At 51.3% G+C, this 17,708-nt stretch overlaps 1 protein-coding gene across 1 annotated transcript in view; it reads left to right on the top strand.

Annotated features, from left to right (window-relative positions):
- The window catches only part of TGM2 (transglutaminase 2), a 32,442-nt gene extending 17,047 nt beyond the window's left edge, over window positions 1-15,395 (top strand). The window contains exons 7-13 of the mRNA XM_053573975.1: window positions 2,445-2,580; window positions 3,185-3,288; window positions 4,803-5,045; window positions 7,048-7,320; window positions 11,042-11,202; window positions 12,259-12,395; window positions 13,780-15,395. Coding sequence (XP_053429950.1) covers window positions 2,445-2,580; window positions 3,185-3,288; window positions 4,803-5,045; window positions 7,048-7,320; window positions 11,042-11,202; window positions 12,259-12,395; window positions 13,780-13,930 — 1,205 coding nt within the window. The 3' untranslated portion in view covers window positions 13,931-15,395. The remainder of the gene's footprint in view (window positions 1-2,444; window positions 2,581-3,184; window positions 3,289-4,802; window positions 5,046-7,047; window positions 7,321-11,041; window positions 11,203-12,258; window positions 12,396-13,779) is intronic.
- The last annotated feature ends 2,313 nt before the right edge of the window (window positions 15,396-17,708 follow it).

The raw sequence follows: 17,708 nt of genomic DNA, 5'->3' as shown, positions 1-17,708 counted from the left end.
CTAAAATATGTCTTTGCAGAGAATCCCATGGGTTTTCCTAGAGAAATCCACAATCCATGGCTTTGGTCCCCAGGCTCACTTGCAGAAGCCTTTGTCACCCTGGGCTGTGGCTACCTGAAGGTTTAGCGGCAGATCTTGCCCTCAACTGTACTCTCCATGAGCCAGGGCTATGTCCTGGTTCCTGCAGCCTCTTCCCAGGCCATGTGTGGCAAAGCCAGGGAAAAACTGGTTAAATAAAGGACCATCTAACCACCTTGAGTGGGAGCTTTTACAAGGGGCCAAATGGGGAATTGGCACATGGACTCTGGAGCTTGACCGTCTGGGTTTGAATCCTAGCTCTGCCTCCAGCCCCTGGGTGGACTTGGGCAGGAGAATGTATGTCTCTGAGCCTCAGTTTCCTCAGCTGTAAAATGACTGTGGGACTGCCCTGACTCACAGGGAGCGCTTAGGACTAGGAAGTGTCACTTGGCATGCACTGCTCAGCTCAGGCTTACATTCAGAGGTTTCCAGCATTCTCACCCCAGTCCCTGGGAATTTTCTCTATGTCCATGAATCAGCCAACACTGACTGACGTGACTTGTTGTGACGGGCACCATGACACTTGTGCTGTTCCCGAGCACCTCTTGAGCGCGCACTGTGGGCACTTGGGCAGACAAGATCTGCTCACACCCGTGGCCTTTGTGAATCATCACAGCATGCCCAGAGGCTGCTATTATCAGCTTCTCTTACTGAAGAGGAAATGTATGCTCAGAGAGGGGAAGTGGCTTTCCCAAGGTCACACAGCTGGTTAGCACAGCTGGGCTCTGAACCAGGTGTGCACACTGCTGGGGCCGCCTTGGTTAGATGATGAGGCCTCCTGGGATGCCACCCCTGGGGCAGGTGTGCTGCCTGGCTCCTTGGACAGCAGGGACAGGCCTCCCCAAGCCTCTGGTCTATATATTCTGAGACTCATTGCATGATGGGTCAAGACCTGCGGTCGGGACACCAGCCTTCACTGAAGGCACACACCCCGAGGGCACAGGAGCCAGACAAGAGGTACAGGGTCACAGCTGCTTCCCCTTCCTCCCAGTGCCCACGCGTCTCCTGGCGGGAATCCAGGGCCATCCAGGAAGTTCTTGCCCTGGCTGATGGTGGGCACAGGGCAAAGGTCACATCCCTGCCCCTTTCCCCTTCCTGAAACTCAGCTTCAATCAAAACTAAACTAAAACAAAAATCTCACAGGTTATGTTCATTAGGGCTGTTTGTTTCTCTTCACCTTTTCGATATTTACCCTGTCCTGAGAATCTGTTAGTTTTACAATATACATAAAAGGCACATTTTTTAAATGAGGAAGGAAAAGCACCCCTAATCCTAGGTGCAGGATGCCCAGGGCACCCCTCGGGGAGGATCTGTGCCCGCATCCCTCCCTCCCCTGCCTGTGTAATCTTTGACTTGCAGAGCTGAGCTCAGCGTGTCAAAGCCAGTTAATATCCTGACTCTTTTTAACCTGCCATTGCTCCCTCTGCCCTTCCCAGCAAGCAGTGCCTTGGCGTGAATGCAGGGGCTCCCAGCGGGGCTGAAGACCCCGACCTGTAGATGGTTGTGACCCTTTTATAGGGCACATAATATTTCTAGTCCCGTATATTGGGAGCAATGAGGAATCCCCAGCTATGCTACAAATACACAGAGAGATGGAAACAAGGCCCGGACAGGTGGGATGGCCCCAGGTCACACAGTGGAAGTAGCTGGGTCTCCTGACCGCTTCCCTCTCCTGCTGCTCTGCTGTTTGCTGCTTACTCTGAATCTCGGTGTTACGGAGATTTGGTCATTCATTAACTCTCTCCTTCCCGCCTTCCTTCTCTCTTTCACCTGCTTCTTCATCCCATTTGACAAAACAGTCAATGCCAGACCTGGGTTGGGCGCTCAGGATATAACGAAAGACAGAGCCCTTGCTGTCCCTGGGGGACTGACTGCAGAATCCCACATGCTCGGACATTAGTGGTGATGATTGACCTCCCCAGTTGTGCTATGACTGCAAATGGGAGTGTCCTGAAACTGGCAGTGTGACCTTCCTGGCAGAGGGGACAGCATATGGCAGTGCCCTGAGGCTGGCAGGGCCGGGAGCATGGAGGCCAGTGTGACTGGAGCAGAGTGAGCAAGGAGGTGACCAGTCACCATGCCCTGTAGGGTGAAGGGCCACAGCCAGGGGTCTGGTCTTGACATCAAGGTTTATCAGAGGATTATTAACATCAGATTTGGGTTTTAGAGTCTCCTGGCAACTTCAATATAAGAAGGTCAGAGTGGGTATGGGGTAAGCACTATTGTCCAAGCAAGAGGGGTTGGCCCACACCCTCACCACCTGGACAGTGGGTACAGTGCTCCCTGGGGTATAGAGGGGTATGTGAAAGGCCAGAGCATCAGGGCCTCAGCTCACCCCCAACCTTCTCTTTGCGCTCCTCTCACAGTGCTGCGGTGCCTCGGCATCCCCACCCGTGTAGTGACCAACTATAACTCAGCCCATGACCAGAATAGCAACCTTCTCATTGAGTACTTCCGCAATGAATCAGGGGATGTCCAGAGTGACAAGAGCGAGATGATCTGGTGAGTTGCACCAGGATGAGGTCAGGGCTCAGTGAGGAGGGCCCCATGGAGAGGAAACCCGGGAAAGATCCTTGGGCCTTTGAATTGGAATGGGCCTTAGGAGTTGAGCAGAATTTGGGTAGGCTTGAGGAGGGACAGCATGAGCAGAGGCCAGAGGAGGGACAGTCAGCCACATACAACCACATACATGAAGCGTCAGGTAGACTCATGCTGCCAAGGTCCCTGGGAGTCTGGGATGCCAGATCAGGGAGCCTGGGCTTGATTCTGAAGGTAATGGGTTGTCACTCAAGGCTTCAGAGCATGAGAGGGCTGTGCTGATAACTGGACCAGGATGTCTGGGGGTGGTGGTGGTACTGGGGTATGGTCCAGGTGCGTGGTGATGAGGCCTGAGCCAGGGCGGGGCCCATGCAGGGCTCCAAGATATATGAGTAGCTACCTGGCTAGGGAGTGTGCTGCTCAGATGGGCTCCTGAGGGCGGGTGGGGTCTGTACTGTGCTCAGTTTGGGACAAGAGGAGTGTGCATCTGGGGCATGCCCTGGGCAGTCTGCCTGCTGGAAGGAGGTGGTGAAAATGTTACCTCTGTCCTGCCTCATTTCCCCACTAGGAACTTCCACTGCTGGGTGGAGTCATGGATGACCAGACCCGACCTGCAGCCAGACTACAGGGGCTGGCAGGCCCTGGACCCAACACCCCAGGAGAAGAGCGAAGGTGGGCAAGCACATTCGTCACCCGGATGGGGAAACTGAGGCCTGGAGGGTTAGCAATATGGCTGGAGGGTGGCATTGCTGGGAGCTTAACCCCAAGACCGCTGGCGGGTCTACGCCAGGGTGGGGGGACCTCACTTCTATTTCATAATACCCTTTTTTCTGGTAATTTGAAAAGTAATTGTGGAAAATGAAAAATATAGAGAAGCACAATGAAAAAAATAACATCTTTGTCCTCTCTCCCTAAAATAAGCATCATTAACATTCACACATAGCTTCTAGTAATTTCAAATGTGTGTATATTTGTGTGTGTGTGTGGTTTTGTACATATATTGTACATGTGAGAGAGGGCATGGCAAGGCAAATTTGGTACGGCGTATGGACACTTTCTCGGAATATTTTTAAATGCATAGAATATAAACGCACAAAGTTACAAAGAGGTTCACTAAAGGTTAATTAAAATATAGTTACTACAAGTTTGAAAACATAAACTTAGGATGTAATAATGCATGCTTTTCTATATAACAAGATCTAGTTGTAGGGTAAGCTCCGTAATGTCGTGCTAGAGAGGAGCTTAAGTTACATTTCCTACTCCCTGTGACAACTGTAAGGTGATAGGAACACATCTGTGGTTCTTATGGGTGACAAGTCAAAGGCCCCTAAGGCTACCGTGGTTTGTTGCCTGCTTTCAAAATCAAGGGAGGTGCTATTAAAATGTAGTGAAAAGAAAGGTATTTTTTTCTCTTGTCCAAGGTCATGGACCCCTGAATCTTCCTGATAGTACCCTGGGGGTCTGTGGACCTGAGTTTGAGAACTCTGGTGGCATATGACTTTTTTCCTGGCTCTATCTGCCTCTCCGTATATCATTAGCACTTCTGGTTTTCTGTGATTTGAATTTGAATTTGGTGGTACCATGTTCTGTCACATGGACGTGCTAGACTCTATCTACCCCACCTCTAGCCGTCAGCATTCAAATCTGTGGACAGTGGGGAGGGCAGGTATAAGCCACACTGAGATAAACATCCGTCACCTGACACACACTCCCTGGAGCCAACACCACGCCAGGTACATCTGCTAACAGGACAGATGTTCTCCATCCTAACATGTTGTCTGTTGCTTCACCCCATGGTTTCCTGAGGCTGCTTTGAGATACATTTCTATTTATCAAATACTTGCATTTAGTCTATACTAAGAATTTTACATTGATAACTCCTGAGTCCTTATTAGATAGGTTCAAATATCATCCATGCATGAAATTGCAGCTTGGAGAATGACTGGCCCGAAGCTACCCAGCTATTATAATAAGAGGCTGAACTGGGATTTGAACCCTAAAAGCTGCACTTAGAGTCCTATTTTGAACCTTCAATCTGTGGTGCTCTCTTAGAAATGGAGGCCCTGAGTCAAAAGGTTGCATGGTCTTGAGATTTTTGCTACATGGGGTTGAACTGCAGGGAGTTCTGGAGGATGTTGTCCCCTCTCAGTCCAGGCCCATCTCTTCCTCTTCCTCCCCCTAATCAGGGACATACTGCTGTGGCCCAGTTCCCGTTCGTGCCATCAAGGAGGGTGACCTGAAGGCCAAGTACGACGCATCTTTTGTCTTTGCTGAGGTCAATGCTGACGTGATGGACTGGATCCAGCAGAAAGATGGGTCCATGCACAAATCCACCAACAATTCCTTGGTCGTGGGATTGCATATCAGTACTAAGGGCGTGGGCCGTGATGATCGGGAGGACATCACCCACCAATACAAATACCCAGAGGGTAGGTGCCCTGTCTCTCAGAGCTCTTAACATGGCCTTGCAGGTAAGCATCCCGTGTTAGCAACCCAGCAGGCTCTGAGAATGTGTGTGTGTGTGTGTTACATGTGGCAGCCTGCATACAACAATGACCTACCTGTATGTTACGCTTAGAAACAATTACAGTGGTAGAGGAGTATTCATTTAGGAAAAGAATTTTATATTCCATAAAAGGATTCAATCTGGTTTTTAAGCCTTTCTTTTTTAGTTGGGTTGACTCCTAATAAAACTATAGGGGATAGTTATGATATAGGAGAGGCAGGCACCTTAACAGAAAAATTAATATCTGTGCTTTTGTGTTGTTTATTAAGGGTATTTATCAGCAGCAGGAATACAAGTACAGACGGGCAGTTCCACCCTTTTTTATTGCAATGTGTTTGTCCTAGGGGGGCTCAAAAGTCCAGAGAGTCCATGGAGGAGAGTTTTCTAGAACTTTGCAGTGTTTTTTGTTGTCGTATTTCACATAAATCTGGGGAAGTAGGCAGGAAGATGGTGGAGGAAGGGTTGAATTAAAGAGAAATGTCACACTGGGTGCAGCGGCTCACACCTGTAATCCTAGCACTCTGGGAGGCTAAGAAGGGTGGATTGCCTGAGCTCAGGAGTTTAAGACCAGCCTGAGCAAGAATGAGACCCCATCTCTACTAAAAATAGAAAAATTAGTTGGGTGTTGTGGCTGGTGCCTGCAGTCCCAGTGACTTGGGAGGCTGGGGCAAGAGGATTGCTCAAGCCCAAGGGTTTGAGGTTGCTATGAACTATGATGCCAGGGCACTCTACTCAGGGTGACAGAGGGAGATTCTGTCTCAAAAAAAAAAAAGAGAAAATGTTCAACTGGTGGGCATGGTGGCTCATGCCTGTAATCCCAGCACTCTGGGAGGCTGAGGTAGGAGGCCAGGCATTCAAGACTAGCCTGGGCAATAGCAAGATGCCATCTCTAAAAATAAAAAATAAAACAATTAGCTGGCCATGATGGCGTGCACCTGTCGTTCTAGATACTTGGGAGAAAGAGGCAGGAGGATCACCTGAGCCCAGGTTCAGGGAGCTGTGATCATGCCACTGCACTCCAGCCAGGTGACAGAGAGAGAGACAGAGAGAGAGAGAGATGAGCCAAGAGAAATCTAATGTAATGGGTCGGTCAGACATAAGGATGAGGCCTCTTTCTGCTAGTAATATTAAATCAATAGGGGGGAAATGATTTGGTTTATTTTTATAATAAAAAATGGATTTGAGCATATCCAGTAGTCGATTCAATGCAATAGGTATTTTCTAAGCATCTACTGTGTGCCAGGCACAGCAGAACTCAGAGAGGGAACTAAGAAGTCATAGCCCGTGCCCTGGTCTGACTCCCGCTGACCTCACAGGGCTAACTGAGGGTGGGCTATTCTATACCACAATGTTCTCCCTGGCTTTTGAAAGGTCTAGAGTTAATGGTTTGTTAGAAGTAGATATTCATCTAACAACACTGGGGTAAAAATAAAAGGAGCATAGGAGAGAGGTAAATGGAATACAAAGAAAGGAGCAGGCGGAGAAGGAGAGAGAAAGGATTTCAGGTTGAAGAAGTCCCTATGCAGATGCCTGGAGGTGAGAAAGTCCGAGTTGTGTAGTCCTAGTATGTACCCAGTATTGTGATACGCAAGGGTATGGCATAAAGTAAAATAAACAACTGTCTTAGCCTTTAAGCAGCAAAAAGTAAGTAAGGAAGTAAGAACATAAGTAGAAAACATCCCGGGGAAGAAGTGATCTGAGAAGGCTTCCTGGAGGAGTCATTTGGGACTGGGTCTTGAGGGATGTAGAGGAGTTCATGTGTGAAAAATAAAATGCTGTTTCCTCCTCCAGACAGAGAACTGTAGAGAGGGGCTCCTTCAGCACTGCTCTGAGTCACCTGGACTCTGAGAAGCCAGCTTTCCCTGTCCCAGCCCCCTTCCCAATGACCCCCATTCCAGTTGTGATTGAGGCTTTCTTCACTACAGGGTCCTCAGAGGAGAGAGACGTCTTCACAAGAGCCAACCACATAAACAAACTCTCCAAGAAGAAGGAGACAGGGATGGCCATGCGGATCCGCGTGGGCCACAGCATGAACATGGGCAGTGACTTTGACGTGTTTGCCCACATCTCCAACAACACTGCTGAGGATATGGTCTGCCGCCTCCTGCTCTGTGCCCTCACTGTCAGCTACAACGGGGTCCTGGGGCCTGAGTGTGGCACCAAGAACCTGATCAGTCTTTCAGTGGAGTCCTTCTCTGGTAAGGCCTTGTGTTCCTGGAGCGTTTGTTGGCACCACACTTGCTGGTGCCCTGAGCTCTTGGCACTTGTCATTTGACCTCATAGACACTTCCTAAAGTTAAGTAGCTGCCTTTGGCCAGAAACTGCTGTACTGGACAGGGCAGCTCAGATGGCAACAGCAGAGAAGAAAGTCTAGGCCTTGAGACAGGCGTGGGGAGGGATCCTCCCCCTCCTCCCCCAATCTGTGCCGTTGAGCCAGTGAGGGCCTGGCCCCTGCTCTGCAGATCCCCTTCCCTGGGAAGTAGCAGGTGCTGTGTTACCCCAACCCTGGGCGGAGCTTTATTCGTTTAACACCTGCACGCTCATTGTCCCTCCAGTCCCTTTTGCTGCCTGGCTCTGTACTGTCCCTGGTTATCTTCTTAGAAATGTACCTAAGGCCCTGGGTGTGGCCTCTGAGCTCAGAGGTCACATGTGAGGCAGCACAGAGCTTGGCGCCCTGCAGGCATGAGGGGGACAGAGGGTCCTGGAGCTGGTAGGGCGAGACACTGGCCATCCAGAGTGGCAGTGAGATCGAGTGGGACATCCTTGGGCAGTGTTGCTGTCTCACCTGGGTCAAGTGTTCCCTTCAGGCATGTGGGTGTTGTGATCTGACAGTGTAAGACTGCCTGGGAGTGAGAGGCTGTGCACACAGTAGGCCCTCAGTACCCAGGGGCCAGTGTGGTCAATACCTAGAGGTGAGGGGCAGACCCCCAGGGTGGGAGCTTTCTGGGTTTATGGGGGTCTGTCACCCTCACCTTTTCTCCTCTCCAGTTGTCAAACCAGTGGTAGTTTCTCTCCTCTATTCCCTGGGTCTGTATGGGCAGGCTGGGCATTTGAGGCACTGACGGTTACCACTCCCATCTCAGGCTCACCCGGGACACTCCTGCAGTGATCCCCAGGGCAAAGGCACCATCAAAGCCCAGGCAGAGCCCACAGCAGGGCCTTGGCCCTTGAGGGCAGAGCCTCTTGGCACCAGGGCAAGTCCCAGTACTTTTGCTGCTAGAAGACATGTCTGAAGCCAGCCAGACCTGGCTTTGAGTCTTTTTTTTGCCCCCTTTTAAATGAATGGCTGTGGGCATACCCTCTGAGCCTCAGATTATGCTCAGGTACTAAGTGGGGTGGTGACACATGCAGCTGTGAGAACTGAGGGAGATGTGTCCTCAGCAAAGCAAAATGGCATAGAGACGTGGTGGGGCCCTCACTCCTTGCAGAGCAGAAGTACAAAGAGGCATCAGGGGGCTGAGAAGCGCCATGAACTTTTCCAGAACACCTCTTAGGCAATGGTGTCTGCCCTGGGCTTGTGGTTACTAGTCCCTGCCACCTTGATGGGTGGAAAGGACCCAACTCTTGCCTTCCAGCCAGGTTCCTGGAGTCATGGGCAGGGGCCCGTCCCTACAGGTATGTGGGTGGTCAGGACACCCCAGTTCTGGTTCCTACAATCTGTTGACTGGCTGTGGGCTTCTGGGTATTTCACTTCTCCAGGCTGCAAACTCCCCATTTGTATAAAGGCAGGTACGTCTTTCAAGGGCCCTCTCAGCCCCTTTATTTGAATGCACACGCGCCAGCTCTCCTCACGCTCAGAACCACTCCAAGAGGAGGAAGTGCCTCTCCTGGAATGTGTGGTATGAGGTGAACTCCCCGTCTGGGCCAGATATGCCAAGATCACTTCCTTGCAGGCCTCTGTGGAGTTAGCGTTTGCCTCCCAGACACCATCAGGGTACTTGGAGCATTGTCCTGCAGTGGCTTCAGCCAAGCCTGCTGGCTTTTCTCGTCATCCTGGAGGTGTGCTCCCCACAGAGGGGTCCCTTGTGCTACAGATCACACAGGGTGTAGCCTTCAGGGTGCAGGTGGAGAGGACAGCGGCCTTGACGTTGCCCACTGGCTGGAAGGTGGAGATAATCCGAGATGCCCTGTTGGGGCCTCCAAAGCCAAGCCCAGGCTGAGGTTGGTTCTCTCACTCCCCCAACTTTGGCTGAGCTGCTTGTTATTCTCTGGTGATAAGATCTGGGGGATTTCCATGTACTAGTGGACAGGAAGCCAGGCCCAGGACAGCTAAGCAGAAGCCAGGTGTCCCCACCCCTGCCGCTGGTCTTGCCATTTCTCTCTTTTCCCCTTCCTGCCTCCACCCTTTTGTTCTCTCTCCTCCCTCATCCTCCAGGTGGGTCACTGGGAGTGTAGCCAATGTGGCCTTGTCGACCATCCCTAAGACACTTTCTCAAGAACAGGTCAAATTGTCCAGGGAATGACTGAGACTGACTGCACATGCTGCTTCTTCCCAGCCAGCACCTGGCCCAAGGCCAAGGCCATGGTCACTGGCCTGTGAGCAGTGGCCATCAAAGGTCCGGCCCTGCCCTGGCCTCCATCTCCTGGAAAAGTCAACAGTGGGAGCCACGTACTCCAGGCTCCTGCGGGACAGTGTTTTCCTTCTTTCCTGGGGAGCTGGTTGGAATTTCCACTCTGCACCTCCAGGTCCTGACCTGGTAATTTTCACTCCCTTTTGTCCTTTTTGGCACAGAAGTTGAGTTTTTTTTCCCTAGATCACATCATCTAATTAGAGGTTGGAGCAGATCTGCTGGGGAATGAAAGGCCGAGTGGGCCAGTGCAGCGTTTCCAAAGAGGACTCCAGGGGCGCACGGTCGGAGCCTGAACCTGGACTCTCACAGGGAGAAAATGACAGCAGGGCCCTGCACAAGCCCCTTTTCTATTTACTGCTTCTGCTCCCCATAAAAGACCCCCAATAACTTCAGGCCTCAGTATTCTTGTCAGAAACACAGGGCTAAAAACCCCACTTCACTTCTCTGCCGTGGCAGGTTTGGCCCTCCCGGGTTCCTCCTCACCCCTATCACTGTGTGGCTTTTGCTTGGCAATGATCTCTTGTCTTAGCTCTGCCCAGGGTGCCAGTGGACCTAGAGAGCAGAGAGGGGACAGCAGGGAAACAGAGGGCAGGTCTTCTTTTCAGGCTTACGCAGCCAGCCAAGGACTAAACAGGGCCAGGGGCCCGAGGCTAGGTCTCCAGAGCCGGGTGCTTACTGATAGAGGTGTTTATTTGAGCATTGGGTACAGCACGGCCAGCCCCATGAAGAGTTATGAGCTTATGTCCCTGAGATGCGCTCTTCAGCCAGTGCAGATCACACGGATGGACTCTAGACCTGAGCCGACAGACAGTTCACATGCCTACATAGCTATACCATCTCTATGACCTGGGGCAATGTTCTTTCACTGACCCGAGCCTCAGCTTTCTCATCTGTAAGTTGGGCGATGAATCAAAGTACAAGCCTTTTAGGGTTGTGGCGAAGGTGAAGTAGAACAGTGTGCAAAGCAGCAGTTGGTGGCTCCAATCCTCCCCCAGGTGTGGTGGCCACGGGTGGTGCGCCAGGCGCTGAGTGTGTCAGACGCCTCCCTGACCCCTGCAGCAAGTCTTCCCGCAGCCTTATGAGCACCTTTGCTACACAGATACACACACAGAGGGCCTGCCATGTGGAGTGGCTCTGCCAGGGTCACAAGGGGCAGAGGTGCAGAAGCAGCCGAGCAGTTCTCCTGCCGGCTACACTGCCTCCTGTCTCCAGGTCCTGACCAGAATTCTGGAACCAGGGACATCTGTCCCGCCGTTTCGCTGCTGTGTGACCTCAAGCACATCCCTTCCCATTCTGTATGAGCCATGATTCAGCCATCACAAGCGCCCTCCCTCTCTTCCGTCTGCAGAGAAGAGCATCCCTCTCCGCATCCTCTATGAGAAGTACTCTGACTACCTGACGGACTCGAACCTCATCAAGGTGCGGGCCCTCCTTGTCGAGCCGGCTACCAACAACTACCTGCTGGCCGAGAGGGACCTCTACCTGGAGAATCCAGAAATCAAGATCCGGGTAAGGGGTGGGCTGAGCAAGGTGTGGGGCAGGGTCACAGGACAGCCCAGCACTGGGGAGAAGGCAGCCCCCACCCACACATACAGCTGTGTCCCTGCAACAAGACAGTAGGTGCTACAGGGGTCCTCAGATCCTCATCGAAGAAATAAATCAGGAAGCCAAAAGGATTTGAGACTTGCAGTGCTCTGTTAATGAATTCTAGAATCCCAGAGTGATAGGATCACGGAATTTAGGGGTCTTAGAATCATGGATCTTTGAAATAGTGAGCTGCTAAGGCTGGGTCCCTTAGCACTTGGTGCTAGTGGACCAAGAAGGGGCAGGGGACGGAAGGGCACAGACTGGAGTCTGCCTGCCTGAGTTTGCACCAAGGTGGCCCTGGGCTTGTTATTACTTCATTCCTCTGTGCCTCAGTTTATTTCTCTATAACATGGGGTTAACACTAGCACCTATGGGTGTTGTAAGAATTAAAAGTGTACCCACAGGAAACACATAGAACCTTACCCAGCACATTATAAAGGCTCCATCAAAGCTCCCTTTCTTCATCATCACTGTTAGAATGGTTCATTTGGTCCACAGCCTCAGGAGCCCCAAGTACAACAGATAAACAGTGAACAGTAGTGGGAGAGGTCGTGGGCACTGTGTGCCAGGCATTCTGCTAGGAGTCTGTACACATGGGCTCAACTAATCCTCATGAGAACCCTCAGGCACTCATTTCTCTCCCAAGAAGAAACCAAGGCACAGAGAGGCTGGTAACTTCCCCCGGTCACACAGTAATGAAAGGGCCTAAATCAGCCTGGCCTCAAAGCCTATGGTATTTCTACTCCAGACCTGGAACAAGGGAGGCGCTTTGTACATCCTTTGGTCACATGGTCACAATGCAGCACCAGGAAGGACACCTGGGCAGGTATTACCACGACCAGATGGAGAAACTGAGGCACAGAGAGGGGCTTGATCATGTAGAGCTGAGCATGGCTTTGTTCAGCAAACATTGGTCAAATACAGGGATGAGAGGCCTGGATCCCGCCTGCCCCTGACAACTGCCCCATGTCCTTCCAGATTCTGGGAGAGCCCAAGCAGAACCGCAAGCTGGTGGCTGAGGTGTCCCTGCGGAACCCACTCAATGTGCCCCTGACGGGCTGCTCCTTCACCGTGGAAGGGGCTGGACTGGCCAAGGAGCAGAAGACTGTGGAGCTGTAAGTGCTGGTCTCTCTGGCCGTGGGGCTTGGGAGAAGAGGGAATATGCCAGGGTAGGGGGAAAAGGGCTGCTCTCAGGCGCCAAATCCTGGGCTGTAATCCCCTCCATCTCCCCACCACACCCACACCTGAGGCCCACTCCCAGGCACCCCGAGGCCAGAGTCCTCCCCGCATCCTTTCTCAGCACCCACACACATCAGCTACACCCCATGCACACCTCTTCACAGACCTGAGCAGTGACATGTGTACTCACCACACGGCCTCTGGACACTCGAGTCCTCACACAGAAATACATATTCACATTCCAAAGGCACAACACACACATCCCCTCGGAGAGGCATACCTACACACGTACATACATGTGCACACAAACACACTCATTTTTTCCCTTTTTACTTGCAATGTAACTTATATACAGTAAAGAGCAACAATCACGTATGTATGCATGTTCACATACTTACTCTTGTTTATTTTTTAAGAGAGAGCTGTCTCGGCTCGGTGCCTGTAGCTCAAGCAGCTAATGCACCAGCCACATACACCAGAGCTGGCAGGTTTGAATCCAGCCCCGGCCTGCCAAACAACAGTGACAACTACAACCAAAAAAAAAAAAATAGCCGGGCATTGTGGTGGGCGCCTGTAGTGCCAGCTACTTGGGAGGCTGAGGCAGGAGAATCACCTAAACCCAGGAGTTGGAGGTTGCTGTGAGCTGTGATGTCACTGCACTCTATCCAGGGTGACAGCTTGAGGCTCTGTCTCAAAAAAAAAAAAAAAAGAGAGAGATAGCTGTCTCACTCTGTCAACCCAGCTGGAGTGCAGTGGCACAATCAGCTCGCTGTAGCCGTGAACTTCTGGGATCAAGCAACCCTCTCACCTCGGCTTCCCAAACAGCTGAGACTACAGGTGCCTGACACAATACCTGGCTAGTTTTTTCCACTTTTTGTAGAGACGAGATCTTGCTATGTTGCTCAAGGATGGTCTCAAACTCCTGCCCTCAAGCAATTCTCAGAGTGTAGGGACTATCGGCATGAGCCACTGCGCTCAGCCTGTTACCCACTCTTAACCCCTGCATGCACCGTCTAATTCCACACACACAGGCATGCACATACCTCTCTCTCTCTCTTTCTCTCTCTCTCTCTCTCTCTCTCTCTCTCTCACACACACACACACACACACACACACACACACACACACACACACACACACACTACACTCCAGGAGGGCAGGCTGTCCAGGCCCCACAGAGGACTGTGAGTGGGGCCCACTTGGTTACTGGCGGCCTTAGCTGTAAATTCATGGAGGCTCTGTGCTGGGCCCTCATTAGGCCTCAGTAGTCATGTCTCATCCCAGCCAGTCCCCAGTCTCACCCTCTGTTTCTTGCTACAGCCCAAACTCCGTGGGACCAGGAGAAGAAGCCAAGACCAGAGTGGACCTGCTGCCGAGCCAGGTGGGCCTCCACAAACTGGTGGTGAACTTCGAGAGCGACAAGCTGAGGGCCGTGAAGGGTTACCGGAACGTCATTGTTGGGCACCCATAAGGGACCCTGCGCCCAGCCCCACCTCAGCCTGCTGTGAGCCCCCACCTTGACCCACCCTTTATCCCAAGCTAATGAGCAAAATTTGACCCTTCTTGGGCCCCAGATCCCAGGGCAGGTGGGCTGCCTTGTGGTGGCTGTTTGGCATGGAATGTACTTCTGGACCATCTTGGCCCACGAGCCTGGTTCCCCACCTACCCACCCCTAGCTGTGAAGAATGTTCTGGGCCACCACAGTGGGAGCCTGACCTTGGCTGACTGGGGCTGGGGTGAGAGGAGGGATGCACAGCTCCTTCTCTAGCCCAGATGCTGTTTGGAAAGCCACTGACCTCTCTCCATGCCATTTAATCCTCTCCATAGTCCCTTGGAGCAGGCAAAAAAGGGCCAGTATGCCCGAGGCCCCTTCCCCTGATTGTCCCCGGGCCCCAAGGGCCCTTGGGAGAGCCGGAGCAGGTGGGGACACCCCAGCCCAATGGTTCCCCACCCACACAAGTAGGCTCGTGGTTATTTGTCAGGCCCAGGAGCACAGCCCAAGCCTCTGACTCTGAGTCCAGTGCTTCGTCAGGTCTCAGCCTGACCTGACAATGTCAGAGAGGCCATTTGGGACCTGACCAAAAAGGCCCCAGTTGAGGTGAGGAGGGCCTCCGGGTTTAAGCCCCAGGTCTGGCCAACTACTGTGTTCCCCACTCTGGGCCTCAGTTTCCTCACTGGTCAGAGGAGTGATTGACCCAGCTTATCTCCAGGGTCCGCTCAGCTCTGCACTTCTGTCCTGCTCTGTGGTCCAGCCATGTAAACAACCACGAGGCCACTCTCTGCTCCGTACAGCTTTGGGCCCCAGCTCAAATGTTTCTGAGACTTCAATCATGACTGGGACCACCATCCAGACCCCAGTTCTGTCCTGGTCCCCCACCTGTGCCTGGGTCCCTCCCTCCGGATCCCCATTCCAGGACATAAGAGCCCTGAATACCTCTTTCCCACCCATGATCCTGCCCATCACCATGCCTAGGCTTCACAAGAGCCTTAGCTGCCCGTGCCAGTCACTGACCAACAAGGTCGCATCTCAGTCACCCCCTCCTTATAGGGCCAGGGCACCCAAAACCACAGCCCTTGTCCTGAGTAAGCTTGGAGAGTTGTCACCTCCGATTTTATCCCCTGCTCTTTCCACATGACTGATCCTCCCTCAGGCTGGAAGGGGAGGATTCTCTACTGGGGTGAAGTCACAGCCTCCGGGGGCCCCAAAATGCCAAAGAGGGACTTGGGGGAAATCATGCTGATGCACTTAGAATTCTTTTTCTGCTTTGCACGGGGAAAAGTCACAAAATGAGCCAACACATGTATTTTCTATATAAATTCAGCTCTATTTCTCTATGGTTTTATAAAAGCTTTTGGGTTCCAAGTAGATTGTAGATGCATTTCTGAACCGCAAGGAGCAAGCACTGAAATAAAAGAGTTTATTTTGCACATTCAAATGAAGTCTGGTCTGGTCCTTTACAAGCTCTGGAGGGGAACCAACCATCTCCTGCCTAAGAGCCTTTCCTTAGCCTCAGCCCTTCCCCCGGGTTTAAACTTTATATTCAAGTCTTCACAGTCCAGCTCTATCTCAAGCTCCCTCCACCAACAATCTGGACCACAAGGAAATTTTGTACCCCCCAACATCCTGCACAGCTGTCTACTTCTTAGCTTTTGCATGCATAGCTCCCTGGGTATCCTTTCTCTTGCTTACCTGTTTAGCAAACTCCTACTCATCCTACCATACTTACCACCAAAGTCACCTCTTCTCTGAAGCCTTCCCTGATTTCTTCTCAGGCCCCCAGAGTCCTGGAATATGGACTCACTCAAACATTTATCACAGTGAATTCTACCTCCATGTTGGTATATTTGCCTCCTTCCCATCCTATCTGAAGTGTTCAAGAGCAGGGACTAAGTATCTCCTAAATAGATGCCAATAAATGCTGAATTGGTAAATCAATGTGTTTCAACTCAGCTCCTACAAGAACAGTGCCGTCCAATAGAAATACAGCATGAGCCACAAATGTAAGTCATTTACTTATGAAATTTCAAAATTTATTTATTTTTATTTATTTATTTATTTTTTTGTAGAGACAGAGTTTCACTTTATTGCCCTCAGTAGAGTGCCGTGGCGTCACACGGCTCACAGCAACCTCCAACTCCTGGGCCTAGGCGATTCTTCTGCCTCAGCCTCCCGAGTAGCTGGGACTACAGGCGCCCACCACAACGCCCAGCCATTTTTTTGTTGCAGTTTGGCCAGGGCCGGGTTTGAACCCACCACCCTCGGTATATGGGGCCGGCGCCCTGCTCACTGAGCCACAGGCGCTGCCCAGAAATTTCAAAATTTTTAGTGGTCCCATTAGAAAGAGTAAAAAGAAACATATAGAATTCATTTTAATGATGTATTTTATTTAACCCAGTATATCCCAAACATTGTTATTTCAACACATAATCAATATAAAAATTATTAGTGAGGTATTTTATTTTGTTTATTTTTTTTAGAGACAGAGTCTCACTTTATTGCCCTCGGTAGAGTGCTGTGGTATCACACGGCTCACAGCAATCTCCAACTTCTGGGCTTAGGCGATTCTCTCACCTCAGCCTCCTGAGTAGCTGGGACTACAGGCGCCCACCACAACACCCAGCTATTTTTTTGTTGCAGTTTGGCCAGGGCCGGGTTCGAACCCACCAGCCTCAGTATATGGGGCAGGTGCCCTACCCACTGAGCCACAGGCGCTGCCCTAGTGAGGTATTTTAAATTCTTATTTTCACACTAGGTTTTTGAAATGCAAGGGTATATTTTACACTGACAGCCTGTCTCAGTTTGGACTGGCTGCATTTCACATACTCTGTAGTCAAGGGTCCAGTGGCCACCATACTGGCTAGGCCACCCCCCCCGCCCATGACTGTGGGGACTTGTTCATTCATCTCAGTTCCCACCAGTGAGGTACTCATGATTGTCTCTTGAATGCACAGATGATGGGAGACAGCCCCACCCTCAGGGAATTCAGGTTGAAAGACACAACATGTACACAAAAATATAAAAAACGTGACATCACATTTTCTGAGCATTGAATCCTTCTGTTCCTTGAACATTACACCCAGGATGGCTGGAATATTGTATCAATTAGTGACCGGCTGGAAAACGGAAACCACTCCGGTATTTCAGGCAGAGAGGAAGTTCATAAGAGAAATTGATTCCAGAGGCATCCAAAGGGTAGAAGGACCAGATGGGAGAGGGTATGACTGAGAAATCGGGAAGCAGCTGCAAAGCCCGCAAGCCAGCACTCACCACCCAGCTGCTCTGGAACCGATGAAGCTGCTGGAAACTACAGAGCCTGCAGGAGTCAGGTGTGGCCAGGGGCAGACGCATGCTGGCATCGGCCTGCCTTCTCCCCACTGGCAGATCCTAACCAGAAACTACCTGACAAGAAGCTCTGGAAAATGTCATTTTCCAGCTTTCCAAACCGCCCCCCCCAAAAAAAACTGAGATGGTAGGCAAGGGCAAGACTGGAGTAGCTGGTACCTTTTACATTCCCTCTGCTAAGAACACCCTTACCATCCTCTCTGCCTGAAGAACTCTTACTCAACCTGCAAAACCCTGCCCCAAATCGGCCTCCTTTGTGAAGACTTCCTGGATTGCAGCCAAGTACTCTGACCTCTGGATCATCTCAGCATTTGTAGAAAGCTCTTTACAATATTCAGCAGTCTTGGGTTAGGAACAGCTATTCGTGTGCCTACTCTACGTTCTGGAGCACCCCAAGGGCAGGATC

This window comes from Nycticebus coucang, chromosome 21 (assembly GCF_027406575.1).
Source record: "Nycticebus coucang isolate mNycCou1 chromosome 21, mNycCou1.pri, whole genome shotgun sequence".
Taxonomy (NCBI): domain Eukaryota; kingdom Metazoa; phylum Chordata; class Mammalia; order Primates; family Lorisidae; genus Nycticebus; species Nycticebus coucang.
This window is presented reverse-complemented; position numbering and strand designations above follow the sequence as displayed.